At 41.2% G+C, this 22,458-nt stretch overlaps 1 protein-coding gene and 1 long non-coding RNA gene across 3 annotated transcripts; one reads left to right on the top strand and one right to left on the bottom strand.

The window, feature by feature from the left end:
- Positions 1 to 2,908: 2,908 nt before the first annotated feature.
- LOC141539905 (uncharacterized) lies at positions 2,909 to 6,983 on the bottom strand. Its single transcript, XR_012481407.1, has 2 exons — positions 6,726 to 6,983; positions 2,909 to 3,119 (listed from the first exon to the last, which is right to left on the bottom strand). It is a non-coding gene; the product is annotated as an uncharacterized LOC141539905 (long non-coding RNA).
- On the top strand, positions 4,020 to 9,821 carry HJV (hemojuvelin BMP co-receptor). 2 transcript variants are annotated; one of them, XM_074263315.1, is made up of 4 exons: positions 4,020 to 4,587; positions 6,152 to 6,302; positions 6,729 to 7,291; positions 7,797 to 9,821. In XM_074263315.1, the coding sequence occupies exons 2-4, from the start codon at positions 6,212 to 6,214 to the stop codon at positions 8,415 to 8,417; spliced, it is 1,275 nt and encodes a 424-aa protein (XP_074119416.1). In that variant the 5' UTR covers positions 4,020 to 4,587; positions 6,152 to 6,211; the 3' UTR covers positions 8,418 to 9,821. The 2 variants fall into 2 exon arrangements, with proteins under 2 accessions (XP_074119416.1, XP_074119415.1); XM_074263314.1 differs by having other exon boundaries at positions 6,065 to 6,302.
- The last annotated feature ends 12,637 nt before the right edge of the window (positions 9,822 to 22,458 follow it).

The following is a 22,458-nucleotide window of genomic DNA, read 5'->3' as shown; positions in this document are numbered from 1 at the left end:
AGGGTCAATGTTGAAAAATTACCCATGCATATATCTTGCAAATAAAAAGCTATAATAAACAAACAAATAAGGGGGGGGGGGAAGAAAATCAAGGACAAGCAAGACAATTACTGCCTTCAAAGAGGTTATAATCTATAGCTAATGATGGAGAATAGGTTAGGAGAACATGTAGCAAAGCATAGGACAGAGATAACCCAAAATTGGTATATTAGTCAATGACAGTTCTTCTTAGCAACCCAATGATCCAAGACAATTCTGAAGGATTTAGGATGAAAAATGCTATCCATACTCAGAGAAAGAACTGATGGCATCTGAATACAGATTGAAACATACATTTTTTACTTTATTGTTCTTGAGATTTTGTTTAGGCTTTTTTTGGTCTATGTTTTCTTTCATTACATAACTATTATGGAAATGTTTTGCATATGTTTAACCTCAAAATTCTTGCTCTTCAATGAGGGGGATTGAGGAGGGAAGAAGGGAGAGAATTTGGAACTCAAAGCTTTAAAAATATGTTAAAATTGTTCTTATCTATAACTGGGGAAAAATAAAATACCACATAAATTTAATTTTCAAAAAGAGGCATGCTAGGCCTGAAAATAAGACTAGGTAAAGTAAAAGCTAATCATAGGGTCATAGATGTTTCAATTCAAATTCCAGGAGGAGGCAGGGGGAGGCTGGAGCTGCAGGTAGCATACTATGGAAAGGACTTCATCTCATCTTTTATTGAGAAAATGGATGCAACTTGACATTAGTTCCTTCTTCTCCCCTACTTGAGCTCTTGAAGCCCCTTGACCACAGCCCCCTTTCCCTTCTCCTTTAGTCTCTGATAAAAGGTGACATCTTTTTTTTTTACCAAGGCCAATCCCTCTACTTGTATTCTTGATGCCATTCCTTCCCATGTGTTCTCATAGATTATCTCTACAATCATCCCCTCTCTCTCCAATTTTCCAGTCTATCCCTTGCTACTTCTTCCTTCTCACTGTCTAAAAATATCTTTAAGTCTCCCTGATCTTGACAAATTTTCATTTAACCCTACCAACCACTCTAAGCTATCATTCTATACCTCTTCTTTTCCCAACCAAACTCCTAAATGCCTGCTTATATTCACTGCTTCCACATTCTCTCCTCTAACCTAAATTTCAATTCCTTATAATCTGGTTTCTAACTATCATTCACTTGAAACGTTTCAACATTACCAGTGACCTCTTAATTGCCAGATCCAATGGTCTTTCCTTAGTCTTCATCCTTTTTGAATTTTCTGCAGCGTTCAAGGATATTGAAAACCTTTTTCTCTTGGATACTCTCTCATCTATAGAAGTAGAAACACCTATTATTTGACTTTCTCAAGAAGTTTAGTGAAAAGAGGAAAAAGAGATATAGGGTAATATCTGGGGCTTATGGTGGAATATCTAAAAGCTTTTTTAAGATGGGGGTGACAACTCTCAGATTAGCTAAGATGACAGGAAAGATAATGAATGTTGGAGGGGATGTGGGAAAACTGGGACATCTATACATTGTTAGTGGAGTTATGAACTGATCCAACCATTCTGGAGAGCAATTTGGAACTATGCTCAAAAAGTTCAAACTGTGCATACCCTTTGACCCAGCAATGTTTCTACTGGGCTTATATCCCAAAGAGATCTTAAAGGAGGAAAAGGGACCCACATGTGCAAGAATGTTGTGGCAGCCCTTTTTGTAGTGGTTAGAAACTGGAAAATGAATAAATGCTCATCAATTGGAGAATGGCTGAATAAGTTATGGTCTATGAATGTTATGGAATATTATTGTTCTATAAGAAATTATCAGCAGGATGATTTCAGAAAGGCCTGAAGAGACTTACATGAACTGATGCTATATGCTATATGAAATGAGCAGAACTAGGAGCCTATTATACACGGCAACAAGAAGATTATACTAAGATCAATTCTGATGGATGTGGCTCTTTCTAACAATGAGATGATTTAGAGAAGTTCCAATGGTCTTGTGATCAAAAGAGCCATCTACACCCAGAAAGAGGACTGTGGGAACTGAATGTGGTTCACAACATAGAATTCTCACTCTTTTTGTTTTGTTTGCTTGAATTTTATTTTCTTTTTCATTTTCTTTTCTGGTTTTATTTTATTTTTCTTATACAGCAAGATAATTGTATAAATATTTATGCATATATTGGATTTAACATATATTTCTACCATATTTAACATATATTAGACTACTTGCCATCCAGGGGAGGAAGATGGGAGAAGGGGGGAAAAACTGGAACACAAGGTTTTGCAAGGACTAATGTTGCAGAATTATCCATGCATATGTTTTGAAAAATAAAAAGCTTTAATTTAAAAAAAAAGGATGGGAATACCCATGAGTATATTATAGGCATCAGAAAAGCAGCTGACAGATAGAAAGAAAAAAAAGCCCTAAAAATTAGTGTAAGAATGAGAAAGGGGACAATTTGCTGAAGAAGATGGAATGGAAATTCAAACAATGGTACAAATAGGTGCATTGGCTTTGACAAGGAGAAGGTCCATTTCTTCATATGACACAAGAATGAAATGAAGGTGAAGATAGCTAAAGAAGACATCTCAGTAATGTAAACTGGGGAAGAGATAAGAGAGAACTCTTGACAAATGCATTCAATTTCAGGGTTAAGAATAAGACAAGACTGGGGGGCAGCTAGGTGGCGCAGTGGATAGAGCACCAGCCTTGAATTCAGGGGTACCCGAGTTCAAATCTGGTCTCAGACACTTAACACTTCCTAGCTGTGTGACCCTGGGCAAGTCACTTAACCCCAGCCTCCAAAAAAAAAACAAAAAACAAAACAAGGTATCCCAACAGAAGGGAGTGCAAGAGATAATGTTGTAAAAAATGTTATAATTATAAAATTAATTTTAAAAAAAGAATAAGACAAGAGTGAAGGATGAAAAAATTTATAATAGTCATTGTGGTTTAAAAGAATTGTTTACTGTTATAGGTGCATTTATCCAATAAATTTAATCTCCTACTCTTCAGAAATCACAACCTTGAGGGATCCACAAGCCTCAGCATGCCCAATATCAGGGATTATAGATATTCACCATCAAGCCTAGCCCAATCGGCTATGTTAAGAGTTGTGCATCTCTGACCTAAACAGGAGAAATATAAAGACATGTTATGTATGGTCTATGGATCTGAAAACATGACATTAAAAGTATTGACCTGCAATATAACAAAAGGCCATGAGATGGAGCTGCTATTCCATGAAATTATCTTTTTTTTTTTTAATCTTTGTTTTCTACCCAATTTATTTTCCTTTTTCCTCTTCTCTCATTAATTGTTAGTCACCAAAATAAGTAATATTTTTTTCCTACTGAATGCATTCTTTTATTCTTAATTCCTTTTAATTAAGTAGATGGAATGTTTTATGAAGTAGAGCTTTGCCATTTTATTAGCTATATACCATTTTACTTTAAAGAGATCTCTGGCTTTTTTTCTTCACCTGTAAACTGAGGCAAGAAAACTACATGATTTGTAATGTTTCCTTCACTTCTAAATTTATGACCTATGATACAATATTTTTGTCTTAGAAGGAAAAAATTTTACTTTTTTTGGTAACACTATAATGATTTTTATGTGTCATTTGATGGTAGAAGGAGGGAGAGAAATTCCACTGTCTTACACACTCACATTTTCTAGTACCTTCCCTTAGCAATTCAGTTGGACTCTATTCTGTTTCATTGGGGATGGGGGAAGGTGAATAACAAGGAAAAGAGTAGGATGGAAAGTGGGGAGGGAGAGAGAGCAGACAGCAGCTGCACAATCCAGAGCTAAATGTGGATCTAGGGTGGGGAAAATATATTTTAACAGCCCCAGCTTCTCACCAACTCCAGGCTCAGATTTCTCTGGGCAGCTGGTTTCTTTGGCCCTACTTTGATAAGGGGGGGGGAGGTTCAGGAATTTTAGGGAGGGATTTATCTCCTATTGTAGTTTTATTTAATCATAGCTGCTTTCCACCCCCAAATGGCATCTGTAGAGAGTAGGTAGCAATATCCAAAGGGCCTAGGAAGTGGGAACACATCCAAATACTTGCCCCAATTCCTCAAGGGCAGGACCCTACGCTTCAGCAATCCCTAAGGACTGCCTGGATAAGCAGTTCTGGGATTTCATATAGGATGGAACTGGATATCTGACCTCTTTCCCAGTCATGGCCACTATCCTGATCTCTCTATATGCATAAGCACACACAAACATTCACACAAATACACACACAAACATACAAGTCTCTTTCTGCTCCCCTGCTCCCTCCCTCCCCCCAGAATTATGGTCCTGGCTATTTTTAAAACTCTCAACTCAGTGGTCAGGCCTCCTTCCACCTCAACTCAGCCTCTCTCCCCCATCCCCAGCTGTCTATCCCTTTGGTTATAGAGTCACTCCTCACCCCTCAAATCTTTCCCAGCTCCTTGGCCTCAGAGGGTAGCTGGGCTCAGGACTGGAGCTGAGAGAAAAGGGACATGGAAAAAGAGACATGGGACCCTTGGATAAAGCTGACGGATAGTAGGCAACACTGGATGGAAAACTGGATATCAGACTGACACTTGACCTCTAGACACAGAGGTAAGTCAGCACAAAGTTAAAGCTTCTTTTAAAAGATTTTGGGGTTAGGATTGGAGTTTGCATTTTTTTATGACATTTTTATGGTGGGAAACATGGACACCACTCTCAGTTCCTCTCTAGGCCAGGGGTTCTTATTTTTTTTCCACTTGTGATTCCTTTTTGTCTGAGAAATTTTTAGGCAACCCCATGTATATAGGTACATAAGATAGGCATCCAAGTCAAACATTTACTGATAATAAAACACAATTTCACAACCCCCACATTCAGTTACAAGTTTCCATATAGGGTTGAAAATCACAGTTTAAGAAGCTGCACTGTAAGCTACATAGGCGGGTAGTTCTGCTCTCCTCCTGCTGACATGAGAACTGCATGTCGACATGCTGACTACATGGGATATCTCCTAAAGCAAGAAGTTCTCTGTGCCAATAGGAGGAGGAGGAGAAATTGTCTGGTAGAATGATTTGGCTAAAAGGGATGTTTCCCTAGGAGAAAAGTTAAGGGTCTCTCTCACCACTCTTCATCAGGGTCTCAGACAAAATTCTCCTCTTCCATCCTCGTATCAGACTTTTTCCTAGGGGTTAGGGAGTGTTCTCTAAGTCTCTACTTTTGTGGTTCTCTCTGCCAAGCTAAATATAGATTCAGTCATTTGGTCACTGGTACCCCTTCACCCTTGTCCCATCTCCCACCTCCAGTCATACTCGAAGAGCTTCTAAATTGTAGCTAAGAAAGGCAACTTTCAGCTGCAGATCTCCCTTTACAATATGGGTGCCTTTCCTGTCTGTTTCACCTGCAAGACTTCAACCTACCTTCCCCTTTACCCCGACCCCCATTTTAGTCCTAGGCTCTCCAGGTGGAAAAGAGTGGTATTGTATGCATAAGGAGTGGGGTTGATAATTTTATAGTTATAGAGCTGAAGAAGTTAGAGATAGAAGTTATAAAGGGGATATCAGGAAAATATTAGAATAAAGAGACTGATCCGTACACTTGCTTTGCAGTTGTTATTCAGTGGAGAAAGCATAATACTAGGTTCCAAAAGAAATTGATCTGCATGCTGGGCTCAAATTAGGTATTGGACATTCCTGGCTTTATCCCCTCTTTTCCATTCACCTCATCCAGGTGGGCGAGATCGGCAAGTCATCTGGGTCTTTAGCAGACCCAAGAGCAAATGAGTTGTGCTTCTGAAATGTCCCAGGTTGTATTCCCACGGAGGAGCCGACTGGGATAACAGAGGAGCAGCTCAGTCCCCTTGGTCATTTGCTTTTTGACCCCATGTCTGTTTGGTCAGCTCAGTATGGGTCAGTGCAGTGGACTCTGCTCTTCCCCCCAAAACCCGCCCATCCTCCCTCCACCTAGGGGTGTTGCACAAGGGCCCTGGGGTGACATGGGAGGCAGACAGGGCCAGAAGGGTTCTCCTAGTCCTAAATTCCCGCTTCTCTCCTCTCATTCCTACCTCCCTTCATTTCTCTGACCTCCCTAGATCCCCTATAACCCTTCTCCTTCAAGACTTTGGCTCCTCTCACTCCAGCCCCCAACCAGATTTTTCTCTGACTGCGGTCCCTTCCAGGGGGTCCAGCCAGCAGTGGGAAGAGGCCTGGGGACCAGGGGGGACCTGACTGCCATAGGGATGAGGGAGCCGAGCCATTGCCCAAGTGCTTGGTCCCCCCGTGGCAGCTCACTAAGCACCCTCACTCTTCTGCTGCTCTTCTGTGGACATGGTAAGGGGAGAGTCAGGGCTGAGGAGGCAGGGGAAAGGGGAACGCAGTAAAGGCCAGAGGGATCCCAGCCATTCCTATCCAAAACCAAAGCTACCGCCGGTTGATTGCAGACCTAGAAGAAGTGGGGGGGAGGGGAAGATGGAGGGGAAGGGGGAGGGAGGGACCCTGACAGGCGGAGTGGCAGTAGCGGCTGAGGGGGGTTTCGGGAGGACTCGGGAACTGCAAGGATTGTTCCAGGCCCTCAGGGGGGTTGGCGACTGACTGGCCCACGCTGAGAGGTGGTCCTCAACTGGCTGGTGGGATGTGGAGGGTTACAGCGGCAATGGGAGCCTGGGCCTTTCTGACAATAACAGCCTCCGCTCTCCATCTGTCCCCCGACCTTTTTCCTTTCCTTCTCCCCCTCCAATGTCCCTCTCCCCCTACCAGCTCATTCTCAATGCAAAATCCTCCGCTGCAACGCCGAGTATGTGTCATCCACGTTGAACCTGCGAGGTGGGGGACCTGGAGGGACCCGGGGAGGTGGCGTCCGGGGTCCGGGAGCGAGCTCCGGCGGCCTCTGTCGCGCCCTGCGCTCCTACGCGCTCTGCACCCGCCGGACGGCGCGGACCTGCCGAGGGGACCTGGCCTTCCATTCCGCGGTGCACGGCATAGAGGACTTAATGATCCAGCACAACTGCTCCCGCCAGGGCCCCACAGCCCCACCCCCTCCGCAAGGCCCCGCCCCTCCCGGCGCTGGCCCCGCCCTTTCCTCGGGCCCCCGGGCTCCGGACCCCTGTGACTACGAAGGCCGCTTTTCTAGGCTGTATGGTCGCCCCCCGGGCTTTCTGCATTGTGCCGCCTTCGGGGACCCCCACGTCCGCAGCTTCCACCACCACTTCCACACGTGCCGCGTCCAGGGCTCCTGGCCTCTTCTGGACAACGACTTCCTTTTCGTGCAGGCCACTAGCTACCCGGTGGCCACGGGAACCAACGCCACGGCCACGGGGAAGGTCAGGCTATGCACAGTCAGTCCTTGCGAGCAGCCTTGGTCCCGCTACCCCACGCGCGCGACCACTCGCTCATTCGTCCCCCCCCCCCCCGTATAATTTCTTGGCTTTGTGGCCCCGCCCCCACGGTGGCGGCCGTCCGAATCCCTCTCCGTCCGGGTACCCCGCGGCCCCTCCTCCCCCCTGCCTCTCACCGGCTCTCGACCCTACCAGGGTCTCCCTTATTCCTTCCTATGCACCTGGCCAGGGAGCCCAGGAGGAAAAGGCGGGAGCCGGAGACCCCGAGTTCCTAAAAGAGGGAGCTGCCCCTCTGCCGGGGGGCGCAGGAAGGCCGGCCAGCTTTCATCGGGGACGGGGCGGCCGGGCACCCGGGAGGCTGGGGAGGGGGAGGAGGGGCCGCGGAGGAGGACGAAGGGTTTTAACGCGGAATAGGCGGCTTTGGGGCTGAGGGCGATTTTAGGGAAGACGAGTGGATGGGAAACGAGCTCTCTCCTCCCTCCCCGAACAGCTCACCATTATATTCAAGAACATGCAAGAATGCATTGACCAGAAAGTCTACCAGGCCGAGGTGAACAACCTGCCGGCGGCTTTCGAAGACGGGTCAGTCAACGGGGGCGACCGGCCCGGAGGTTCAAGCCTGAGCATCCGAGCGCAGGCTCCCGGGAGCCGCGTGGAGATCCGAGCGGCCTACATCGGCACGACCATCATCGTCCGCCAAGCCGCCGGCCAGCTCTCCTTCTCCATCCGCGCGGCCGAGGAGGTGGCGAGGGCCTTCTCCGCCGAGCAAGACCTGCAGCTCTGCGTGGGGGGGTGCCCCCCGAGCCAGCGACTCTCGCGAGCAGAGCGGCAGCGCCGCGGGGCGCTGAGCTTCGAGACCGCCCGGCAGCTGTGCAAGGAAGTCCTGCCGGTGGAGGACGCCTACTTCCATTCGTGCGTCTTCGATGTCCTCACCTCCGGGGACCCCAACTTCACCCTGGCTGCGCAGGCTGCCCTGGAGGACGCGCGCGCCTTCCTGTCCGATCTGGAGAAGTTGCATCTCTTTCCTCGGGATGCCGGGGCGCCCCTCAGGCTTACAACCGTCCTGAGCCTCCTGCTGATCGGGAGCCCCGTTTTCTGGTGCTCCCTCTGACCAACACTCCCCCCGCCGCCGCTTCGGTGCCGGAGCTAAAGCCCTGGTGCTTCCCTGGACCCATGGGGGAGTCACCTGGTAGAACAACATGTGGAGGAGGCAGAGTTCTCGAGAGGACAAAGGCAGGGGGTCCCGAAGTCTGAAAGCGTCCGGACGACGTTTCCTTACACTGTAAAAAGGGGTTGGAGTGACCCCAGGACAGGGAAATGGGGATGGGGATGGGCTAGCACTAGTCTCTGTCGTCTGCGCCTCGCTGGGAAAGCCCTTAGCGAGCTCCCTAATCTTCGTGGTAAGCTAATTCTCCTACTGCGGTCCTCTTTGCCACGCTCTGGAGTCTCGGAAGGTATGGAGTCATTTCCGAGTAAACCTAACTTAAAAGGTTTATGTGCATCTACCTTTTGAACAAAAAAAAGCAATTTGGTATTTTGACTTTTCATTGGTTTTCATTGATGCTTATACCATATGTAAGCACTCCTATTAGTGCAAAACCCCTCCACGCTTTTCCATCCAGTTTAGTGTTACATTTGCCCAAAAATCACTATATTCGATTTATCCACTACACTGGCCTCTCTCTTGTCCTTTTATTATCACAGAACTATTAGAATTATCAGTCCTTCATTCTCAATATATCACACCACTTTTTTCTAGTATTATATATTTTGTACATGACTTCTCCAGTGAAACTCTTTTTTCTTTTTTAAAGCAACATTCTACATCATAGGAAATTGGTATTTAAAAAAAAAAAAAAAAAAAAAAAAAAAAAAAAAAAAAAAAAAAAACTAGATTCAGGACCTGGCTTTGCCTCCTAGTTCTGTGACACTATTATGTAAGCTGCAAGTTCTTTTTTTTCCCCCCTGAGGCTGGGTTAAGTGACTTGCCCAGGGTCACTCAGCTAGGAATTCAGGGTTGGTGCTCTATCCACTGCGCCCCCTCGCTGCCCCTAAGCGGCAAGTTCTTTAAGTGACATTTTCCCTATCAAAACAGAAATATTCACAACTTAATAAACTGTGAAATGATATTTAAATGTGGGCTATCATTTTTAGACCTCTCCCCCGCCTTGTGTCTTTTCATTACTCTGATTATCTCTAAGTTTAATTCTTCTGGGATCATGGTCTTCCATGATTAGAAGCCATATTAGTGCCTCAAGGAAAATGAATACTGCTGTTTTAAAAGATAGCTGCTTTTAATACTGAGCACTTTGGGATCACTGAAATCATCACACAACCCACAAAACGGAAAAAAGATCCAATGCTTTTCGTTTACTGTTTTCCTTTTCAGAACAAGTACCATCTGTCAGGAAGAGGAATATAAGCATCATGAGTTCTGGAAACATTTTACTTTTTGTCATTGTGTCCTCGGTGCCCAGCCTAAATTAAGGGTTTAATAAATGTTTATTGAATTGAATTGAATGGAGGAGACTGTGTTTTAATTTCTTCTTTTTGAATTAAATCAGATGGAATTTCTCTGCCTACACCTTAGTCTTGGGGAATTTCCCTGCCTATGGGAAGGAGTGCAATGATAAACAGAAATCCATCCCCTCCCCTCCATGTAGTCTGCAATTAAATTTTTAAAATTCCATTCATATATTTCTATTATTTATTTTGAATTTTCCAGAGGAGGCTTGAAGAAATAGCAGCATGGTACATAGTAGAATTGTTCTTCAAGAAGCCAGCAAGTATTTATTTAGCACCTATTGAGCATTCAACATTATGCTAAGCCCCAAGATATACCAACATAGGGCATTCATGATTATAAGACCTAGCCCCTGAAAAAAAGGAGCTGGAAGTCTCTTTGGGGAAACAAGAATGACAACAAGAATTTGTTTTCTATCTACTGTATATCTGGACCCTTGTTACTTCCTGGAGTAGAAAAGTAAAAAAGAAAACCTGTCCTCAAGTTACTCACATTCTTTTGGAGAACACAATATGGGTAAATCTAAACAAGATATGTACAAAATAAATACAAGGTGTCTTGAAGGGGGGAGGTACTTGCAGCAGTACAAATCAGGAAAGGTGAAGAAGGTAGCACATGAGTTGAGCTTTGATGGAAACTAGAGGTTCTGAGAGGCAGAGGAAGTATATTCTAGGTATGGACGATAGCCTGTGCAAAAGCATGGACATGGGAGATGGAGTAATGCATTTGAAGAAAAAAGATAGTTTGGTGGACCACAAAGCATGTGAAGAAGTAACATATAATATGGCTAGAAAGGCAGTTTGAAGCTAGGTTATAGAGAGCTTTTAAAGACTAGAGAAGTTTGCATTTGACCTTAGTTGTATAGGGAACCACTGAAGTTTACTGAACAGTAGAGTTCAGACTAACATAGGAAAAATCATCTCGATATCTGTGCAAAAAATATACTGGAGAATGAAGAACCTGAAAGCAGGAAGACAGATTAGGAAACTTGCAACAGATTACCCAAAAGACGATAAGGACCTGAGCAAAGGTTACAACTATAAAAATTAAAAACTGGAATGAATTCAAGAACTATGTGCAGGTAAAAACAGCTATATTTGGCAATTGATTAGATATGTGAAGTGAAAAATGAGAGTTAAGAATTACTTCAAGGTTGCAAACTAGGCAACTAATAAGTAAACCAATCTGACTAGAGCTGAAATATGCTGGAGAATAGTGGAAAATAAGAACGTTTAAGTATAGGCAGCCTATATTATAGAGGCCATTGACAAATAGAGTTTAGATTTAGTTCTTTAGGAGACTAAAAGCCATTAAGGGTTATTGATTTATGGGACTGACTTGATAAAAATATCTTTCTTTCTGAGGAATTCAGGAAGGGCTAGGGAAAGGGAGGAAAGTTGAAAAGATCCAGCATTCACAGTAGAAGACTAAAAAGAGACACTGTAAGGGGTTAGAAAGGGTTCAAAACATAGGCTAGTCTTAGGTAAAACTGTAGTAATCTAGGTTTGCCTTCAGTATCCTGCCTCCTTTGAGCTTGTCCTGTCCCTTTCTCTATTTCCTTCTTCTAATGTCCAGCTTAGGAAAAGGTTGATCAAATAAGAGTCTAGATAAGAAAATGTATTTAATTTACAGCTTCTTATAATTTCTAGGTTCCTATTCCTCACATACTTTGGAGATTTTTTTGTTTTATTTTGTTTCTTGATTTTTTTTTTACAATGACAAATAATTATTATTCAGATGAAACATGAAAAATATATAATCATAATTTCATTTTTGAATATTTATTGTATATATAACATTCATATAGATGATCATTATATATACCATAAAGTTTTGGTAAGAGTCAAGCAACTTTCACTCTTCCCTATGGGAGAGCAATCACTCACTATATAGCTGTCATAAGGGCACTTCAGAAGCAGGTGTGCTTACTGGCATATATATTACTATATATGGAAATATATTAGCATTGTACTCATGCTGAAATCAATACTGAGTTCCGGTACTGGCACCTTTGAGAATTAAAAGGGGCACCTGGATTCTATCACAAAAAAGGGAAGAATCCAGATTAGATTTAGTTAAGATTTGGAGACTGGCTTAGAACTCCAATTATTATGTCTACAAGACCATTTGAGATCAAGTAAATATAGATTACATTTATTTTTCCTGGCAGCTCTATGAGGGCAGGACTTATCTGAACTTTGGATTTTCCCTAACATCAACACAGATGTAATACATGTTTGTTAAACTGATTTAACAATTTGACAGGCAGAGAATTTCTTTAGAATGGATTCTAGCTGCCATTTTAGACACTGGGCAAGACAGTCTTTAATAGCTCTTTAGAGCTATTTTTAAATAAATAATAAATTTATTTAAAAATAAACAACAATTCAAAATAAAAGGATGGCTTAGTTGCATGCCTGGTCTCCATTTATGTTTAGGTTATAGAATGCCACAGGTCTAAAAAGGTATAGTCAGCATCCATGAGATATCCATATATGTATGTAAACTTTTATTCACTATAATCATATTATAGCTAATAAATTATTCCATAGGAATCCTGCTTAAGTCTGACCTGATAAGACCAAATAAAAAAGAAGGAATTGCCTCTGGATGACAAGCGATGAACATGAGTCTGGTAAAACACTGTGATTAAAAGAGAGAGAGAGCTCACTCCCTGCTAAAGAATGCTGCCCTAAAAATGGGCTTTGCCAACTCTAAAACAGTATTTCTCAAAATGGACTCTGCAGAAGGGATGGGATTCAACAAAGCAGATCCAGGAAGTTGTTTCATCAAAAACTGAGACAAAAACCCAGTACAGGGACTAATAAGCCCAGTAATCTAGCCTGAATTCATCAGCCAGTGCAGAAATTGAATAGGCCACATGAATTGAGTTGTTTCCTATTAGTGCACATTCTTCCAGGTCTGTGATCATTGGTCTGCTTTAGCAGAAAACGTGAGTTCTGCTAGATTGGTTCAAAGATCTGGGGACAAACCACATTTGAGAAAACATTGCTCTAGAGAAGAGAAGGGCTCACTGCAATTCACCATCTCTTTCATACTCTCCTAGAAGCTCAGCTAGCAAAATCTTATTTCTTTTCCCAGAACTGTGAAAGTCTCTAATTCTGGTATTGTTTATTTGCATTCAAAAGGAATTATATATTATCAGCTTCAAGGGAACAATTAAGATTCAGATCCTATTATGCATAGGATATTAATCCTTTCAATGGACCCTTAGCAAAGGCCTTCTAAACTCTTTCCTGTAAATTACCTGAGGCAGATAATGTTTGATCCACAAAATTGTAACTTTTGAGAAAGTCAATGAAAATTTTCTTAATACCGTGAAAGTAAGAATAGTTCTTCAACATACCCTAAAATTTCATTCTTTAAGGAAAAAAAAAAAAAAAAAAAAAAGGAAAGGGGAAAACAAAAGGAGAGGTGAGATTAAATATATGGCACAATCCTGGGCAAAGACTTGGGTTCATGACAAGAACTGCCTCAAGAAACCAGAGGCCACTGCAACCTGTAGCTATTTTAAAGATTTTGTTTTGTGCCTTGAACCACAGTGAAAATAGAGGAAATGGATTTTCGAAATGGCAGCTATCAAAAAGTATTTTGGGGTTATCCTTGCCACAGATCACAATAATTCTAAAGGCCAACTATCCTGATCAAGAGATCTATTTATCAAAACTGAAGATTTGGGCTTAGATTCTGCTAAGGAATCTTAAAATGTTTTAAACTGTCTGTTCCCAAAATTTTAGTGCCATTTAAACTTTTAATTCACATCAAAGCTTCAATGTTATTTGGTAGCTATAAAAGATTTAAATTTGATTTCACAGCTATTAAAGATTAAAACTGCATTAAGACTTTTGGAACACCCTTCACACACTTTGAATGCCTTCCCCTTTTAGTCATTATTTCAGATGTACTATTAAGACTTGCTCTCCCTGATCTAGTATAGTTACAAGCTCTCCAATAGTGCTTATAGCTCAGAGCTTCCATTAGAGTGCTCCCACTTAAGCTGTCCAACTGACATATACCTCGTTCTACTCTACCTTTCTCCACACAGCAATATAGAATATATTCCTATTACTTTCTCTCTTCCTTCCATCTAACCCATCCACCACCCTCTAAAATTTACTATTTAACATCTCTTCTTCTCCAGGTCATAGTCTCTGTGTCTTCTAAGACAAAACTAGTCTGATAAATTCATCTGTGCTAATATGTTACATCTTTCTTAAACCATAGTGTTCAGAATGGAACTCAGTATTATAGATGCGTCTGAGAAGAACAGAGAACAATGAAATTCTCACTCCTCTACTACTGTGGAAAAGTGGGGTTTCTCTCTGACACTGATCAACAAATGGACCTAATGGGGTTTTTTAAACCGGTAAGCAAGATAACATATCTCTTCAAGAAGTATGAATTTCTTTGATTAGGTTTAAGAAAGTCTGGCTAAGAAGATTAATCATATCCATAGATCTGATATGCAAAATAGCACTCAGCCTATCTTTGTGTTCAATCCAGGGCAGAGTTATGATTTTTAGTTTTAGGATTGAAGTATCTACAGACCGCAAAAAACAGGAGAAGCTTTGTTGTACCATAAGCTTCTATATATAATCAGAACTAAGGAAAGAAAGAATCAGTGAACCTAAGAGTCAGACGACCTTAATTAAGATTCTGAACTGTGACTTCCTGGTTGGTCAGCCCTTTGTTTTCCAAGAGGACCAAAATGACATCATTATGCTGGAGTCAAGGTACAATACGTTCAACTGTGGTTGATCAGACCAACACCACCTAGGAAGGGTTTGCCACCAGTCAGGCACAAATAGTTCACATGAACATTTGGAGTGGAGATATTTCTAAATCTGAACATCTCATGTTTCTCTGGAGCCACTGTAGTTCTGCTCCACTCATCCATGTGGCATGGAACTTCCCTGCAAGAGGCAATCACATTGTCATGAGCCTGTCATTTACTCCTTTTGGTAAGCATACAAGCTTGTTGACTAGATTAGTTTTGATTTCAAAACCTGTTCCAGCTTCATGGTGCTCCCTTTCACTGTACCCACTCCAGAAAAACATGTATCCAGCCCCAACTTCAGCAAGTTGACCTTCATTTACCAGCTTTGTTTCATTTAGAGTTACTATTGGGATGCAGTACCTGCCTGCTGTGTTCTGTCTCAACAGGAGTGGTTCATCTTTCAGGTCTACTGGATTTTGTGTTATCCATAAGCATGTGCACATTACAAATAGTGACGAGTTGAATCATCTTCACAAGAGTTTTTGTACATTTTTTTGTGTTTTTATCACAGAATAGGAACTCTACCTGCCACGTAGGCTGGCCAAGTTTGGGTGAATCAGACAATCTTTGGGGTACTTTTTCTAAGCCCCTTTCTCACACCAGGAGGTGAGCAGTACAGTTCTTAAAAACGACTGATAGACCCCCTCCCCCACCCAAAGAACTATTGAATCTCACTGCTTCAGTCCAGAAAGGTGACCAACCTACCAGGCAGCTAGATGGTACAGTGGTCAGAATGGTGGCCCAGGAGATAGGAGTACCTGCGTTCAAATCTGGCCTCAGAATTTAGTATTTCTTAGTAGTGTGAAAAGGCATTTAACCCCAAATGCTTCAGGGGAAAAAGATGATGACCCTATGGTCTGGGCCACTTGTGCAGGATTGTGACTATAGCTACCAGTACATCTACACCTGTTGCTTTGACGCTTGCCTGTCAACCCAGGACTTTGAGGTTAGCAGAATGATATGAGTGATCTCTTTTGAATTCTGGATAACAGATTCAAGTGAGGTAAAATTGCTCAAAGCTGTAGGCCACACTCTCTCTTCCTGAGGCACTGAAGTTCAGTGGTGATGGCTTGGGATGCAGTGGGTGATCTTTTCATCTTCAACAGCTAACCAAGCTATAAGGGCTCCCCAGGTTTAAACAAGCTTGTTTAAACCACCTCCACCACCACCATTGAAACAAGTCTTAAGTTTGGGAGACACCTCCCTAACTCCCTGAGGTGGTAAGACCCCTCAGTTACCCCCAGCCTGCTTTAGCCTGTCTGCTGATGTGGTTTTACTGGGATGTGGTTGTTGGGCATGCTACAGCTTCTTGGAGCCACAGGTGAGAGCTGGGTGAATCAGGGGAGGGGGATAGAAAATGGCTCAGCAGGAGCACTAGTCCTTTCTAAACACACCTTACATTCGTGACTTACTAGGTAAATATATCACAACCTTTCTGAATTTGTTTCCTCATTGGAAATGGTTACAGTAATCCCTGTACCAATGAGGGAACAAAGAACTTTGCAAAAATAAAGCACTATCTTCTTCTAAATTCTGGAAATCCCCTGCTCTGGATTCTGGGCCCTTTCTACCCTTAACTCTACCACCGTCCATAATAAACAATTTTTCAAAAATTTCTTCATTCACTCCTTTATTCAAAAAAAGAAAAAAATATCAAGAATTCCTGATGATAGTGGTGCTTCTTATATTAACCCCCTACTTATTAGCTTCTTGGTTAAATAACTATAGTTTTTAAACTTCGAGAGATTGCTCAGTCTCATAGATGATGATAAAGGACAACCAGAAAGATGGAATATTAAACTTCTTGGATCTACTAAAACTTCCTCTAAATCTATTTTCTCCCTACCCTTCTCTCCAAGCCAAACTACTTGCCACCACTCCCCCACAATGAAGAGGAAGCCAGAAGTTGCATGTGTTTCCTGTGATTAAGATAGATTATGAATTGGGTAGTGAGCCACTGGGAGAAGTTTCAGAGCTCAGAAAGCCAAGTGATCTGAGATCTGCCTCCATTGTTTTTACTCTGAGTCACCACTCCCTCTGGACTCAGTTTCCTGAACTGCTAAATTACTCTTACTACTTCAAATAGCCCCAAGAGGGAGTTGGTAAAATTTTGACTCAGCACCAACACTCCAAGTCATCATAGAGAGTATTATGGTAAATGTTAACAAGCAAACCCAGTTGTTTTGTAGCTATATCCCCACACCACTATTAACAAGTACCATCATCCACCATCCACCACTTACTTCCCATTGGTAAAACATGGAAAATTTCCTGGAAAAGCTTTGGAGCCCTGAATAAGACAGGTGCTTCCTATTAACCACAAAGCAAACAATCAGGAAATCAACAGTAATCAAAAGGGAAAAAAAGAAGTGTGGGCTGGAATGGAGAGATAACACATCAGTTCATCAGGTAAAGATAAATACCTTCCAAGTTATGATAAAAACATAGGAGAGACATAATTCTGGGCAAAGAGCAATGAATTGATTCTTTAAAAAAAATTTTTATTTAAAGTTTGGGGTTTCAAATTCTATCCTTTCTTCCCTCTCTCCTTTCTGCTCCCCCCCCACACACAGTAAGCAATAAGATTTAGAGTACAGTTGTGTAAAATATTTCTATATTAGTCATTTGGTAAAAAAAAAAAAAAAAAAAAAAAGCTCAAATAGAAAAAATGAAAGAATGAAAAAATAGCATGCTTCAGTCTGTATTCAATCAATATCAGTTTTTTGGAGGTAGATAGCATGCATCATACAATTTTTGGGATGATGATCTTGCATTATGTTGCATTGTCATTCTGTTCTTTATTGAGCAACATTATGTTTCTATGTACAACATTCCAATTTGTTTATTTTGCTTTGCATCAGTCCATGTAGGTCTTTCCAGGTTTTTCTGAAATCATCCTGCTTGTCATTTCTTATAGCAATTACAATCATATACCACAGCTTGTTTTGTCCAATTGATGGGCATAGTCAAATTCCAGTTCTTTACCATCACAGAAAGAACTGCTATATATTTGTACAAATAAGTCCTTCCTCATCTTTCCCAATTTTTTTTTGATGTCTTTGGGAAATAAACCTAGCTGTGGTATTGTTGGATCAGAGGGAATTGCACAGTTTAATAGACCTTTGGACAGTTCCCAATTGCTCTTCAGAATAGTTGGATCAGTTTACAACTCTACACAGAATACATTAATGATCCAATTTTCCCATATCCCTCTTAATATTCAACACTTTCCTACTCTGATAGGTGTGAAGTGGTTCCTCAGAGTTGTTTTACTTTGAATTTCTCTGATCAATAGTGATTTAGAGCATTTTTTCATATGACTATAAAAAGCTTTGATTCCTTTATCTGAAAACTGCCTGTTCATATGCTTTGACTTTTATTATGTGGGGGATGATTTCTATTTTTAATAAATTTGACTCAGTTCTTTTTATTTGAGAAATAAGACCTTTATCAGAGACACTTCTTACAAAAACTTTTTTCCAGTTTTTTCTTAAAATTTTAGTTGCACTGGTTTTGTTTGAGTAAAACCTTTTTAACAAATTGATTCTTGACATTGCTTTTTCCCTAGGATGATGTCAAAACAACCAAAGATAAATCCCTGCCTCTTGATCTCTTCTTTATGATTATTCTCCCTCTGGTGGGAAGTTGGATCACATTTTGTAGGTTCTAAGAGAGTCAGGGAAGCTTGAGAGTTTTCTCAAGTTCAAGTACAAAGAATGAATAACAAACAACAAAGTCTGAGAACTTTAGCCAAAAAAAAAAAAAAATCAGTACATTCATCTTCCCACTGGGCGGCAGAGCTGAGCCAGATGTGTTCTAAAATTGTGCAATAAAGGATTTCCCAGAAAAGGGGAAGTTAGGCTAAGCACTCAATGTCCTATCTCCCTCAAATTCATAAACACAAATACAGTCCAATTTTCCTTCGTGGAAAAACAAACTTTCACCCCTTCACCTCTTTATCCTCCTTCTCTGGTACAGAAGAATGTGAGTTTATGGCATGGAGAACTGAGACTAGATGCCCTTAAATGAGAGGGAAGGAGCAACCAGTCTTAAAAAACAGAAACAAGAAAAAACCAAAAAAATTAAAGAGTTTATGCTTTACTCTGGAAGAGGAGCTTAGGGCTAGATTATAAGGTTAAGAGGTGGGAGAAAGGATTCCCAATATTAAGAGAGCACAAAATACCTATAATAGGCATCTGGAGAACTTCAGACAACTGAGAACTAATTCTATCATTCCTAACAATCTAGGTTAGGTAAATTCTGCCCCAAGTGAGGAGGCTGGATTAGCATAATTAAAAACACCCTTAGAAGTTTTTGGATGCCCATTTCCCAGAAAAGGTACCAAGGAATTTCTTTAAGAGGCATAAAAAGAAAGAATTGTAGTCAAGTTTTCAGTATCTAAGCTAGCTTCAAAGGTTTTTGTTTTATGTACATTGCTTTGTGCAGAGATAAACAAGCTCTTACCTAAATAACAAAACAAGAGTTGGAGAAAAAGAAAATGAAAAAGATACAGCAAAAATGAGACAATTTATAGGATTAATGTCTAAACAGAAATTTTGGGTAGGCTCCTAGGAATATCTCATGATGAGACTAAAGACTTTCATCTCCCTACCCCTTGTCCCAACATGAGAGCATAAGAAACCAAATAGCTCTGGAAAATATTTGGCAACTGTCCTGGAATGCCCTGCCCAATCAAATGTTACTCAGGCTCATTCCTCCTGTTGCTCTTGAGAAAGCTAGACAATAACTGAAAAGAGCATTGATTTTTGAATCAGAGGATTTGAGTTTAGTCTTTTACTATTTACTACTTATCTAATCTTTGGCAAGTTATTACACCTCTTGAGCCTCTTGTTTCCTCACTTACCAAATGAAATTGGACTAGATGATCTCTATGGTTTCTTTCAGCCCTATATCCTATAATCCTTTAGATTCAGTTTTCCATTATGTACTTCATATTCTATTATTTCAGTAAATATCTGAAATGCCTACAATGAGCAATGTCCTGAGTTAGGAAATACAAAGATGAAATTAGAGCATGCTGATAGGAAAACACAAATGCACAAACAATTACAAAACTAGTTCTAACATGTAAGAACATAGTACTCCAGATAGATTGGTTTCAAGAGATTTGAGAAAGGAAAGTTCACTTACAGCTGAGAGAATCAAGGAAGCCCCATAGAAGGAGGTGGCACTCCAGCTCAGACTTCACTGAACAAACAATAAGGGTCCAATGTCTATAAATCATCATGTCACTTACTTGAGATACAACTATGTTAAGTATGCTCTGGCTCACTCTCAGAGCCAGGCTAGCTATATTTGACCCATGGAATTCTAGGGATACCCTGAGGGCTTAGAGATGTCTCTTCTCTACAGTCATTGGTGCATGATTTACCTGTTAGGTCTGCCCCCCAGCGTGAGAAGTCAATGACTAGCACTCCAATTCCATTTAGCCATTTAACAATTATCTTTGATAAAAGGTATTTATTTCAAGGATGTGGTAAAGTATTCACACCAGAAGATTGCTGTCCCCCCCAAAAAAAAAAGAAACTCCAAGGTCCACTCTCCCTATCTTACCTCTGGGGAAAGTGGGCAAACTCTTAGCACAGTTTCTACATAGCATTTGTCCCACCAAGTTGTTTATGTCCACATGGTGATGGATGAGTCCTTGTCTGAACTATTGCTGGGTTGGATCCCGGAGGTCACTCCTTGCTCCTGGGACACTGATACAGAGCTGGATATAAGACCTGAATGTTGAAACAGGAGCTATTTACACTCCTGACCTTTTAAAACTCACAAAGTCAAGGTATCCAAATCTTTTACCTAAAGTAGAAACAAACAAATGCTGAGGCAGGTAGAGGATTCAGGCCTGAAATCACACACTGCATCAGCCTCAGTGGGAAGCCCTGGAACCTCTCCTCTTACAGTATTAGCTTTCAACAGACACTGCCATCAGAGGAGTTGTCTCAGTCCACCAAGAACACAGTCCAAAGCTCAAATCACTAGTTCTTGAATGTAGCTCTAGCCAACCATTCTATTTTCCATGTGGTTAAGTTGGCCAGAACCAGGTATTGACGTATGCTATAATGTCTCCCCAAGGCATTTCCATTACCCATCATCACAATTTTTTCCAAGGTAGGTTCCCAACTTCTTCCATGGGAGGAGACACTATAGAGGTACACTACCAGTACGCTAGTCCCTAGTGGTGTGTGCACTGATTTGCTATGTGGAGGCAAATTCCATTTCTAATATGCTGCATCTTAGTTGATTCATTAAAATTGCCTAATGAATAGGGTGAACTTTTTCATTCTTCTGTTGCTAAGACACTTCTCACCTTACCAGAGGCAAATTGCATATTGGAAAGAACACTAGATTTGGAATAAGAAGACATATTCAAATGCTGACTCTCCTTATTAACTTTTCTGAGTCTTAGTTTCTTCATCTGTTTAGAGAAAAAGAGAGAGAGAGAGAGAGAGAGAGAGAGAGAGAGAGAGAGAGAGAGAGAGAGAGAGAGAGAGAGAGAGCTGGAATTAAATAAATTTTAAGGAAGCTTCCAGATTCAAATCTAAACTGGATGGCACAGTGTGGATGGAACATCAGGACTTGAGTTTAAATCAGGTTTCAGATACTTAGCTATGTATCCTGTTTGTCTCCCTTTCCTCATTTCTAAAATGGTCTGGAGAAGGAAATAGCCAACTACTCCAGGATCTCTGCGAAGAAAACCCTAAATTGTGTCACAAAGAGTTGGAAATGACTAGACAACAACATCATGCAAAGCTGCTAGGCATTGGGAGTACAAAAGCAAAAGTTTTCTCTTTTTATTCTATCTTACTTGGCCATCTCATCAACCCCAGATTCCCAGACTTATATACTCAGAGACTTGAGCTACAGTTCCTCATCACGAATTTTTGGTTATCAGATTAAGCTATCTCAAATTCAACATGTCCAAAACAGAACTTGCTATGAATCTTACTCTGGTCTCCAATCTTTCCCTTTCCTGAATTTCTCTGTCACTATATTACTTTCTCTTTAGCTTTAGTTCTCCAATTGAGGCTTTGTTCTAGATTCTGTATTCTGATGAGCTTTTTTTTGGTTGGGGTAGTAGGCCCTGTTTGGTCTTACCTCAGTTCCCCTGAGCTCTGCACTGATCTCTACCACACAATTCAGTTCCACTTAATCTTTTAGGTTCAGAGAGTTTCATCTTCAAAACCCACTATGGAATCTCAGAAAAGAGTGCTAGGAACATCAGAACTGTCCTGGTTATGAGGAAACCCTAGGCTTTTTATTTGTGCTAATTTCTGGCTACTTCCTTTCCGGTTGCCTGCAGGCCTTGGACTAACTTTGTCTGCAGGTCTGAGATAGAAGTAGTCAATTTTCTCATTGGATTTCTTTATCAATATCAAATTTGGTTTGAATGTTGGTATAAGTATTATGCAAGTTAGTCTGCTTCAATTTTAGACCGGCATCTGGGCTGGAAATCCCTATTTTAGTTGAATACTATCATCTCTCCAGTCATGGAATGCTCCCTATTTCAGTGTTATCCTCAGTTTCTCTCATTCACCCCATATTGCCAAATATTTGTTCCTATACAGTATTTTTCATATATTTCCCTTCTCTCCACTCATTCTTCCTGCTCATACTGTTTACTTAAATTACTGAAATAGTCTTCTGTTTGGTCTTTCTACCTCACCTCATTTTCCACTCATCTGCCAAGGTGATTTTTCTAACAGGTCTATGACACTCTACTATTCAATAACCTGTGGCTACCTAATATCCTCAGGATCAAAAATAATCTTTTTTATTTGATATTTAAATATTGGGGTCATTACAGGC

The sequence above is a fragment of the Sminthopsis crassicaudata genome, chromosome 4 (genome assembly GCF_048593235.1).
Source record: "Sminthopsis crassicaudata isolate SCR6 chromosome 4, ASM4859323v1, whole genome shotgun sequence".
Lineage (NCBI taxonomy): Eukaryota > Metazoa > Chordata > Mammalia > Dasyuromorphia > Dasyuridae > Sminthopsis > Sminthopsis crassicaudata.
Note: the sequence above shows the minus strand (reverse complement) of the source record. Positions and strands in the feature narration are given on the sequence as shown.